The sequence below is a fragment of the Mytilus galloprovincialis genome, chromosome 7 (assembly GCF_965363235.1).
Source record: "Mytilus galloprovincialis chromosome 7, xbMytGall1.hap1.1, whole genome shotgun sequence".
In the NCBI taxonomy this organism is placed as follows: domain Eukaryota; kingdom Metazoa; phylum Mollusca; class Bivalvia; order Mytilida; family Mytilidae; genus Mytilus; species Mytilus galloprovincialis.
Window position 1 is genome coordinate 37698211 of NC_134844.1, and position 12564 is coordinate 37710774.

General features: G+C 32.1%; 1 protein-coding gene across 3 annotated transcripts in view; it reads left to right on the forward strand.

Annotated features, from left to right (window-relative positions):
* Positions 1 to 1534: 1534 nt before the first annotated feature.
* Positions 1535 to 12564, forward strand: part of LOC143082912 (alpha-1,3-mannosyl-glycoprotein 4-beta-N-acetylglucosaminyltransferase C-like) — a 33532-nt gene continuing 22502 nt past the window's right edge. Inside the window, exons 1-2 of one of the 3 annotated variants that reach the window (XM_076258921.1) lie at positions 1535 to 1779; positions 12315 to 12376. In XM_076258921.1, the coding sequence (XP_076115036.1) occupies positions 1689 to 1779; positions 12315 to 12376 (153 nt within the window). In that variant the 5' untranslated portion in view covers positions 1535 to 1688. Of the gene's footprint in view, positions 1780 to 7501; positions 7832 to 11591; positions 11902 to 12314; positions 12377 to 12564 lie in introns of those variants that run through there. The other 2 variants (XM_076258920.1, XM_076258922.1) reach the window with 2 other exon arrangements.

The window sequence follows — 12564 nt, forward strand, 5'->3', positions numbered from 1 at the left end:
ATAAATTTAACAGATACAATCAAAAGATCTATATTGAAAACACAATTCTCAAAGTAACGTGACGGTTAAAACAGCATGGAACCTGAAACGAAAAATAAGTAAAATTGACAATAGAAATGGTGAATTTGTCAAAGACAACAACCCGACCATAGAGCAGGTATCAGCCGTCTATTAAAGTGTCTCATGTAAAATTCACAAAAAAATAAGTATTCATACTATTAACACAAATTGATTCAAATAAGTAAGTGTGCTCAGATACCTCATTAAAAAGAAATAAGAATATTTGTCTGTTTATGCGGTCCTAAAGATTTGCAATAGTTAACGTCGAATGGTAAATTATTCCATATGTATGTTCCAAAGTACATTAAAAGTAAGGTGATTGCTATGAGATGTACATAACAAGGTTAAAACAATTCCACCTACCACTGACATATATTTGAGCCATTTCTTAGTTATCAAGAAACTTATCTAAACGCGAAAACGTTTTTAATGGTTTACCTTTAATTTACTAATTGTGACTTGGGCGAGAGAGTTGTCCACTTGTCTCATTAACACTCATACCAAATCTTCTTATCAATCTTAGACGTACTCATACCGTACAAAAGATCATGTTCGGAAATTCATATACTCCTTTTAACTATTCTCTAAACCAAATAATAGTTAACATATAACTTATAGTAGAGGAAAACCTAATCCAAGTGCGACAATTTTAAGTTGTCTTTTACAAGTAATTGGATCTTAAAAATGAGGAAAAGATTAACTGCAATTCACCACAAGGAAGACATCTATGTAGAGTGGGAGAAATTAGTTTTAACAAAAAATGTGTTCTTTTGTGCCGCAACATACTTGCGCAAATGTTATATTTGGGTGACTTGTTTTCAAAGTGTCTAGTGTCATTTGTTTAGCTCTTCTACTGTTTGACATACTAAATTTTTACAACGAGTTAATACCATCCGAACTGATTAACATACATCTGTCTCGCATTCTGCTATGTTCATTGAAGACTAGTTAAAAGCGTAATGTTGAGAAAAACTCGAATTAAGGAAATTTATGAATAAAACAAATGGTTCTGTAAAGCAGCCGACTGCATAAAACAATTCAAAACAGAAAATCAACGACGTTGTTTACATAATGAATTAGAAAAAGAACAACAATCAACGCAACCACTGGATTACAGGTTTCTGAACTGCGAAAGGGACAAAAGGAATTAATGTAACGGGGTTACACATGTTTGTGAGTGCTCAACCCTCTCACTAACTAGGGAAAGTTATGTAACAACTAATTATAAGGAAAAAAATATAAAAATCTTTTGGAAATGACTTGAAACATTATAGATCGGTTCTACTTACAAAAACAATGCATGTTTATTCGTATTAATTATTACTTTATAAATTATGCAAACCTTTTCCTTATTTAAGCGCTATGAACTACCGAGTACACAAAGTGAATTAAAGTTTTAATTTATATTAGACGAATGGAAATGCAAGTTTGAGGATGAAATAGATTAAAACACATCAAGCGTCAAACAGAACATATTTGAAATATATTATCAAAACAAATTGTGTTTGTACAATAAACATGTGGTTCAAGAGAGACGGGCACCTGCTATCGTGCAGAAAATAACAATAAGATTAATATTACTGAAATAAAGACTATCTTGTCATTCCTTTTGAGAATGAAACTGTATCATGAGGTTACGGAAAAAATACAAACGGTATGGACTTTACATAACATGTTCTATTATTCTGTTGGAGTTCGTTTGTCTGAATGGAAAATGGCGTAAGTACATTTATATGCAATATTCAAAGCAAATGATCGAGTATTTTCAATGACGGGGATTCCTACTGCATGGGCTACTTGTCAGTATATTGAAGACCGGGAACATCGAGGCCAATACAACTCAAGATTAAGAATTTAGATTCTTCAAATTCGGGACTGGGGATGGCATATAAAAGAACACAATATAATTCGAAATATTTGCAGCACATTATGTATCATTTAATTCTTTCAATACACGAAAACAAATGAAAAAAGGCATAGTAAAACAACAACCAATGTGTGTACAAAGCAGGAATCAGCTGTACAATATATTTATATATTTAACTAAATTAGTTTATATACATGTATATTCCAAAATACCACATTTTGGGTATATTAAGTGTTATCATTGACCGTCCGTTCTTCGATCTTTTCGTCCTTCGTCTTTCGGTCCTTTCGTGTTTTCATCCTTCCATTTCACAGTCTTAGCGGGGCCATTTGTGTTTGAGGTATTTCAGAATAGAAAATGCATACGGTTATCAAACTTTGTAACTTATTATCTCTCTAATTATTATATGAACCAACATCAGAAGTAATGACCGGGCGTTGTCTTCGGTGTCGTTTTTTATCTCTCTATTAGTATGCAATTACAAATGTGTGCCATAAAATTTAAATATATGTGCAATGAAAAAATTAATAAAAATACGTAAGAAAATTTACGATTCGTTTGAAGTGTGTTGCGTATTGAATATTTTCTACTATCAAATTACAAAACAAAGAAGCAAACAAATGGTTTGCTAGTTACAGCGCCATATTTGCAATATGATGTTCATACATAATAAAATAGTAAAATAAAAAAAAGTTAAACATAGTTTATCGTCATCAGTTTTGATTTAATCAATTAACATCTAAAATTTCTATATTAAATGTAAATGAAATGAGTAATTTGTGACAACAAATAAAGTAAATTATATGAATCACTTTTTTTTTTATTTTTTTTTTTTTTTTTTTTTTTTTTTTTGTTAACTCTGGACCCTTTACTGGACGGCACACATTTATGTATTATCATTATTAACTGTAAATAAAATAAATGCACATATGATCATATATATTTATACAAAGATAACCTATATTATGTGTTTTCTGTTTTCATTTAAAACCTCTGATAATCATAATCAAAATGTCTCTACACATATACAATACAATAAAATATTCAATTTTCAACCCACTTAGAGGCGGATCCAGCCATCTAAAAAGGGGGGTTCCCAACCGAGGATAACAGGGGGAATCCCAACCATATTTCCCCATTCAAATCATAATGCATTGATCGTATAAAAAAGGGGGATTCCAACCCCCGGACCCCCCCTTTTCTGGATCCGCCACTGCCACTTTAGTTACCTTCATTGTCTGTCAGCTGCCGGGTATGAGAAAAATTGTAATTCTAATCCAATTCAATATTGAACAGGATTATCAAAAATCTTTTATTATGGTGGCCTAACACATATACTCTGATATATCGCATTACACGAAAGGTTCCTATAATAAAATGTAGAAAATAGTACCCCCAAAGATGTTTTTTAGTATCAACCGTTACGGTTAATAATCATTGTCACGTGTTCTTTTTAAAGTTTAACACGCTTCACTTAATTTTTCCATAAATCTGAAAGTATGCTTTTTTATCACTACGATCTTAATATATTGAACAGCTACAGACAAAAATGGCGTGTTTTAGAGAGAAATGCCTTCGTCTGCTATTCTTTTTCCAGTTTTGATGCATGAAACATTGTATTGATATAAAGAAGCAGTAAGCAAACTCTTTGGATAGTCGGACCACGCTATCTCGATGCTCAGCGCCTCAATGTCTTTAAATAGCATGAAAATTCTTGTGATTGAAAAGAATAACTACTGGGACAATATCTAGAGTTGGGATGGAGAAACACGTTGGATACCGATGCTTTAATATTTTGTCTTACCCCCAGATGGACTTTGCCAAATGTGCTGTTTTGTTGTATTTAATGTACTCTTCATTTAATATTTGGACATATAAGATGTACTAAATGTACACAATATTTTATTTATAATAATAATGCACATTTGTTTTTACAAACAGTTACTGTATTTCTCTCACCCTTACAACCAGTGAAATAAAGTTGAAATCTTTATTTTCATTTCATTTCCTCATTAAACATTAAAAGAAGGTAAACCTTGAAACTAATCTGAAATATTTATTTTTAGATTTTTAAGTGAAATCGAGAATGATAAAGTTGAAAATTCACTGTATGCATAGATCAGTCTATGGAAGAAGCGATTCGATAAAGCTTTTCTTATATCAACGAGCGATATTGTCTTATATCAACGAGTTGCATTGTGGGAAATTTCAGACGAATGTTAACATTTGTACGAAGAAAGGCAGATTTCTAGGTATAAAGAAATAATTCTTTTCTTAAAACAGGGTGACATTTAACACGACATACGTCTGGTGTATAATTTCCATGAATTATATTATGTAATAACAAGCAAGGTGTATTTAAACGAGAAAATTGAATTGTTGAATAAATGAAACATAAATGCACGATTATTCATTTGTAGATGTACAAATTCTATAAATATCATGTAGCAAATTCAGTGGAAGGCAATTGAGACGAATTCAATTGTTTGCTAAGCCAAAATCACCTATAAGTCAAAGATACTGCTATATTTTATTATATAATTGCGATATTTGTCTAATATCATAGCGATGATTTTTTAATATAAAAAATTTATGAATGCGATACTTTTTTAATATAGAATGAAATTCATAACAGTGTGGCTGTGGCCATTGATTGACACATTAAATTCATCCATTGACTGGAACAATTTACGTGAACGTTTGTCTGTAACGACCACTGTTCACGACGTACCTACGATAGACATTTAAACTGTGGGGCCACCAAAGGTTTCTTAACGCCTTTAATTATAAAATAATTCGAAAAATTAATCAGGAATAACCTTTATGTTTTGATTTATATAATTGATATAAATCAAAACATCGTGTTATTTCTGATTAATTTTTCGAATTACTTTATTAAGGTGTTGAGAACCTTTGGTGACCCCATAGTTTAAGTGTCTTTAAAAAGTAAATAGTGAGCAGTGGTCGTTACATACAAACGTTCACCTAAATTGTCCCAGTCAATGGATGAATTTAATGTGTCATTCAATGGCCACAGCCACACTGTTTTGAATTTCATTCTAACTGCTATAGTTTTCTAATATAAAATGAATACGATGACACGTCACAATGCATGTCAAGAAAACTGCAAACATAATTCACAAACTTAGATCATGACCGGTTTAATGTTTTAGGATCAATATCATTAAAATTGCGTAACTGTAAAAAAATTTACGCTTACATGAACTTATCATTTCGAAAATGTTGCTTGACCCTATTGATCATTTGATAGTTGAAAGTGTTAACAACCTGTTCAGTCGATTGTTTTCAATCCCATGCTTTAACCAACTAATTCTATTTGAAGTGATGATGCAATGGCGGAATTTAAATGCGGTTGCAAATAGTCTACCAACCTATTAGATTCTAATATACTGGTCACACTGCTATAGCCTATCCACCTTGGTAATATCGAAATAGACAAAAATATCATTACTTAGAAGAAACATTCATTCAAATAATCCAATCCAATATACTATGAATATTAAAATTGGAAAATAAATAATCCAAACAAATTAAAATGTACAAATGCTGATGTCCCGAACTTTGAAGATACCAACTGAGTAGCCTCAGACTATAAATTGGACAACTTCAGATACAACGAAAATCAAAAATCTTGTCAAACAGAAAATGTATTTATTATTAACATAGAAAAAAATATTGAGAAGGAAAACAGTTCTTTTTGGATATCAAAGACTTTTTCCGTTTGTAAATCGATATCTCTATGAACATAATCAGCTCGCCGCGTACACGATCTTTTACATCGCGATGTCCGTGAGGGCATTCCGATGTATTGTTGCCACAGAGATTTGACTTTCGTTTTTGACTAGTAACCGATCGATTAAATACGCGAACATTTCTTAGTGCAAAATAACAATCCGTATCGCTTGTTATAAAGAGTACTTATAAAAAATGTTTAGAACACAAATAAATAAGATGTAAATGTCTTTTGACGTTAGAAATGTGTATATATCTTTTCTATATTTATAAATTTAGATCGTTCAGTTGGAGGACTGGAAAGCATTTATTTATAAGGGGAAATTTTAAAGATTTATAGATATAAGAAGATGGTACATGAGTTCGAATTAGACAACTTTCCATCAAAGTAATAATTTGTTTCAAGTAAAGCATTATAGATCAACGTAGGGCCTTAAACACGGAGCATTGGATCACAGCGAACACCACGCTATATAGGAAGAAAAATATTACTAGTGTTAAACCATTCAAACAGGAAAACCAACGGTCTAATTTGTATAAAAAAAAGGAGATTCAAAAGTACAGGTCAGATTTTGTCGAATCAATCTGAACGAGGACAGTATGATTCATCTTTGTCACAAGTTAGTTTCATTGTTATCAATAAAGAAAGTCTTCCATGCGTGCGTTGCGAGCATATCTGATATATATTATTTTGGTGCGTTCATTATAAAATTTGCTTAATGTTATATATGTGAACAATCATTTTGATACTTGGCTATTTGATTACGACATTGTTTATTAAACCCTTATTTGATTAGTTTTGCTTCCAAAACCAATTGAGAAATTTGTAAGATGTTACCAAAAGCAATTTGAATTTAAGCAATGGTCATAAAACTGCTTATTTACATACAATACTGCTAAGAAGAAAAATCACAAAAATACTGAACGCCGAGGAAAATTAAAAATAGAAAATCCCTTATTAAATGGTAAAATCAAATGATAAAACACACCAAACGAATGGATAACAACTGTCCATTTCTGACTCGGTACTGGCATTTTTCAAATTTTGAAAATGGTGGATTGAACCTGGTTTTATAGCACTTTTTTAAAATAACCTCTCACGTGTATGACAGTCTCATCAAATTCTGTCATATTTACAACGATGCGTGAACAAAACAGACATAATAGGTAAAATTGTCAAAATATGGGTACAGCAGTCTAATATTAATACTACATGTATTTAGTACTAAAATTGATATAACAAAAACACCGCCATGATATATAAAAGTATCGGTATGATATTTTAAAAGTATCGCATTGATATAAGAACTAATAGCATTTGTTTATGTATGTATATAAGAAAAACACAGCACTTCAAATTTTACACGGACACAAACTTGAGCTTCTAACTAACTTCTGAATGTATATTTAGACTCAATTGTCAGTGGCGGATCCAGAGGGGGGGGTTCCGGGGGTGCGCACCCCCCCCTTTATTTTGGCCGATCAATGCATTTGAATCGGGACATATGTTTTGCACCCCTGCACCCCCCCTTTGCCCTGGGCTAGCACCCCCCTTTCGAAAATTCCTGCATCCGCCACTGATTGTTGTTTATATTTGAACAATAAGTTTTAAAGTTAGTATTTTCTTCATTTTTCGTTGCCGAAAGCAACATTTTCCATATGGAATGTCTGCATATTTACAATTGATATTAGACAATATCGCTATGTGATATAAGAAAAGTTTTTATCGCTACGCTTCTTCCATAGTCTGTAGATACAAGCTTGAATTTTCTGGAATATATGGAAAGTGTGTACAGTTTCATGGTTCACTTCCTTTATAAACTGATTTATCGATTAAAGTATTATACACAGTAATTTAACATAAAAATTAACAATACTGTTGAAACAGATGTTGCAATGTTCGTCATATTCCAATGAAGATCGAATGGATTTCACGTACATGTTAATGTTGAACAGGATAATTTTTATGACAATTGATACACAATAAGTTTTTTATGATTACCTTTGCACGTATTACCTGATAATGATATCTCCGGAATTACAAGGTCGTAAATTTAGTCATGAGGGTTTTGAAAAAATATAAACTATATGGACTTTCATTAGCATGCTGTATCATTGTGCTGGAATTTTTTATTATAAAATCAAAAACTGGTAAGTTCTTTCGTAAATCTCATTGAATTAAACGAAGAAAAATAATAAACTTAGATATAGTTATATTCATAATATTGTGCTAGAACATGATCATTTATTATAGATAAGCGTTAACAAATATATAAGTTAACAGGATCGTCTGTGACATCGAGATGTGATTTGACGGATTTGTTAAACACGTACAAGTACGTTTAATGCAATAACAAGACACTCGTCTAGTTGTCTTGTTATTTATTTTTACGAAAAAGAATGTAAATGGTTAAAAAATACTTCTAATCTTCCAAATCTAATGTAGATGGAGACTATATTTTTACAACTATTTAGTGAGTCTATCACCTTAGTGACCCATTTCTTGACTGTCTCAAATGTGTCTTGCTAAGCTGAAAAGCAGCAACCATAAGATAACTATATTCGTTGTTTGGGGTCGAATCAAAGAGTTCCTGAATTCGCCCACAGAGGCGAGTAGTTTGCATCAGTAACCATAGTATATCAATTTGCGTTAAAAAAATCAAAACTTTTATAGCATTTTGTATTTTGTTTGGGATTTCTTTCCAGTTCTCTTTATGTAATCCGGCCTTATCTACCAAATTCTAGTTTTGAGCAAACTATAAGCATGATAATTTGGTTATATTTTCAAAAAGTTTTCATAATTAAACTCATCTATGAATTTTTCTATGCTTCAAATTTATTTTTTTTAATCTTAGATTAAAGAAATTTGCGAATGAATTAAGAAAGATGATTTGCAATCTTTCATTTACTTTCATTTACTTTCTACAATACTTAAATGCAGGGGAAAATTTGAGTACACCCTTCGGCTAATCGGAAACACTTATAGTAATAACATACTTTCATTTGCTACATTCTTCAATCTGGTTATAAAATACAACCCCTACATGTGCTGTGTCTCACTCTGTATTTCAAACAAATGGGTCATTCGCGTATATGTAGAAAACAAATGGAAGATTGCAAATCATCAATTAAACAGAGGAATGGACAAATTGATGTTCTAGTCTTGGAAAACAATGTTTATTTGTTAATTGAAATTGAGTTTTGGTGGCGGATCCAGTCATTTTAAATGAGGGGGTTCCCAACCCAGGATAAAGGAGGGTACCAACCTTATATCCCCCTTCAAATACATTGATCGCACTAAAGGGGGATTCCTATCCTCGGGTCCCGACCCCTCTGGATCCGCCACTGCCACTGTAGTTACCTTTATTGTCTGTCTGCTGTCGGTTTGTATACATGTGCAAAATAGTAATTCTGTGGTACTTTGTGTCTTTGCCATTGTTCCAGGTTGGGAGACGATTGATGTATGCATACCTGTTTTTTAAATCATAAGTTATGTTTTACTTATCTTTTGAATTGTTTTTATTGTGAAATTGCTGGCTCTTTAATAACATTTATAGGGCATGTGTTCTTCCTTTTGTTGAAGGCCACACGGTGACATGTAGTTGATCGACCGTATCCTTGTCGTTTGTTTTTTATCAGATTGTTGACTTTGGCCTTGTAAACAATCATACCGCTTTTCTTTATTATTTTTGTTTATCAGTGAAATATGAAAAGAATCATTATAGATCAATCATTATGGTAAGATTTACGTACTGTGTCAAACTTCAAAAATCAAATCACTTGTAAACAAGTAATACACACGTTTGATGGAAATTGAAAAAAAAAAGAAAACAGAAAGAACGACGTCACTTTCAAATCTAAAATAAGTTAAGGTACATGTACACTCTCACTTCATCGAAGTCTGAAACTAGACACGTACAATTTCGTTTCAGATTACGTGATTTGATGTTTAAAATGCAACAACCTTGTCAATGTGATCTGTCATCTATACCACACTTAGTCTTATCTATGACCCAGTTAAGAAATAGTCACATATTTATGCATATATTGTTATACACATCATAATTCTTTTGTTAGTGTTGTCAAAGAAATAAAAATTATTTTATTGTATATCAATATCGTGGACATGAATTGTCAACTAACGAAGACATACATCAGGTAAAATACACACTTACATGTATGTATCAAGTGTACTTCCTGATAATATTGTAACTATTTGTTTGTTGGTGGGTGGGTTTTGTTTAATTAATTAATGGCATAACTTGGCATTCATTCAAACTGTTTGTTTTTATAGTATTATCGATCTATATTTTTTATATATTTTATTGATGGAAATTACGGTTCTACGGAGTGTAAAGTCAAAAGTATAAATCAATATCTAAATATCTAGAAAATAAGAGAATTCTTTAAACAGAAAAAAATGATCAACTAAGTATAAGAGCACGTTAAAACGAAAGTTGGAAGGCACCGCAGAGTTTAAACCGGGTATACTCCTTTCTATAAATATTTTTAACTGTGTAACTGTAATTATAAAGGATAGAGAAAAATTGGCAAACAAAATAAAGAATAGGGAATAATTGGGTGTTAAAATATAAAGAATATCTGCAATATTACAGAATTTTGTAAAACATACCGATTTCTGAAAAGAAAATGCCCAGAATACAGTTATGATGATCAATTAATTACAGAATATCCATTAAAGATTAAAGATATGAGTAATAATCGACAAAAATTAAAAAAAAAAAAAAACAAAAAAAACAACCCAGAAATGAAGGACACCGCCCCAGAGGCGGATTTAGAGGGGGGCCCAGGGGGCCCGGCCCCCCCCCCACTTTTGGGAAAAAATTTGGTTGCTTATATAGGGAATCATTGAAGCGTGACTGGAGCGGGCCCCTTCTTAGGTCAGTCAGTGGGCCCCCACTTATGAAAATTTCTGGATCCGCCACTGTATACCCTGGGGGCCTCTAACATCGATAACTAATTATTGGTTATGTCTGTGTAACAGATTTATAGTAAAATGTTCATACAACTTTGACAAAGAGTTCATAATATCAATACACGTACCTAAGATTAACATTGTATCTAGTGCAGTGATTAATTTACATAATAGTCAATTAACATCAACATTCCGTTAAATGAAATTGGACACCGTCCAGACCCTGGGGGCCTCTAACATCGATAACTAATTATTGGTTATGTCTGTGTAACAGATTTATAGTAAAATGTTCATACAACTTTGAAAAAGAGTTCATAATATCAATACACGTACCTAAGATTAACATTTTATCTAGTGCAGTGATTAATTTACATTATAGTCAATTAACATCAACATTCCGTTAAATGAAATTAGATACACTGAATTTATCCATCTTCGCTAGCCAAGGGTTACGATCCACTTCCCTAGGAAGTTTGTCATCTAGGAGGGAAGTGGATCGTAACCCTTGGCTAGCAAAGATGGCATTTATCATGCTTTTCAATATCATATGATCCAATCGCTCAAAGACCCACCCCTCTTAAATTATTGCAAACTATCATACTGCATTCACCATTATATCTTGATGTAAATAAGTTACACTCATTCGGGCTAATTACGCCCTCACGTGTTATTCCGTAAGCAGTTGCATTGCTCAATACAACTTTTCACTCATGATAACACGTGCTCCAACAATAAAGTGCACAGGTGAATTAAATAATAAAATATATAAAATTCGTGTTTTCATGATCATAGCTAAAAAATGTAATTATAAGTATTGAATGCTTCTTTTTGTAACTTTATAGGGTTGTAAAAGCGTTGACCGTGCGTACATTTTTAGAATGAAGCGCTTGTGCGCTTCATACAAAATGTACTTCGGTCAACGCTTTTACACCCCAATAAATTTACAAAAAGAAGCATTCAATTCTTAAATGATCAAACCTTGTTTACGCGGCATGGTGGTAAAATATGTACACTGTTATTACAGAGCACCAGTGGGAAACTATGCAGGAAAAAAGTATATTGTGCGCACAATCGTTTCTGTACTGGTACCCAACGTGGTCCTGTAAGAATGATAACATTTTAGAAAAGGTTTGCTCGAAAGACATCTATAAAACTCCATACAAATATTATAAAATTTATTCTTGGAATTTACAGGTTAGCAAGTGATTTACAAGATATGTTGGAGATACGGAGATTTCTGCTTACCCTATCGGAGCACTTGAAATCATCCCCGGTTTTTGGTGGGGTTTGTACTGCTCAGTCTATATCCCCCACCCCCGTTGTGTTTTGAATAGTGTTGTTTGTCTGTCGTGTTATTTTCCCCATAGCTTTATCAGTTTCTCATCGTTCTTCCGTCTATCTTCTCCATAGAATAATTATGTTGATATGTTAAAAAACACAAAGGATTATTATATGATAAATATATGTGAAATCCTTTAGCATTTCTAATGAAGGCAAATAAAACAAGGTAACTCCAGAAACGATTGAAATTAAAAATACTGTGTCCCCTTAAAAAAGAATATTGTTAGTATAATATAGTATTATCCCATTTATGATAAGATAAACAGTCTCTTTACTGCATGTACTTCTGCAACGACTATAATTATTTAGACGAATAAAAATAACCATATTTATATATACTCACGAATGTCATTACAGGAAATCAAATGGTAAACAGTGAGGAAGGATTCCACTTCAATACGAGAGAGTTATTGAAAATAGTAAGTCTTTTTTCTAAGTTCTTTTCTTGACATAATTGTTAGAAAACGAAATTAAGGTAACACTTTGTGCTAGCAACTGAATTGCTCATGGTGTAATATATATAGGGGGTTGAATCCGCGTTTCCGGAAATACTGTTCAGTCCGTATATGATTTTGTTATATACATGTATGTAATCGTAATCACATGT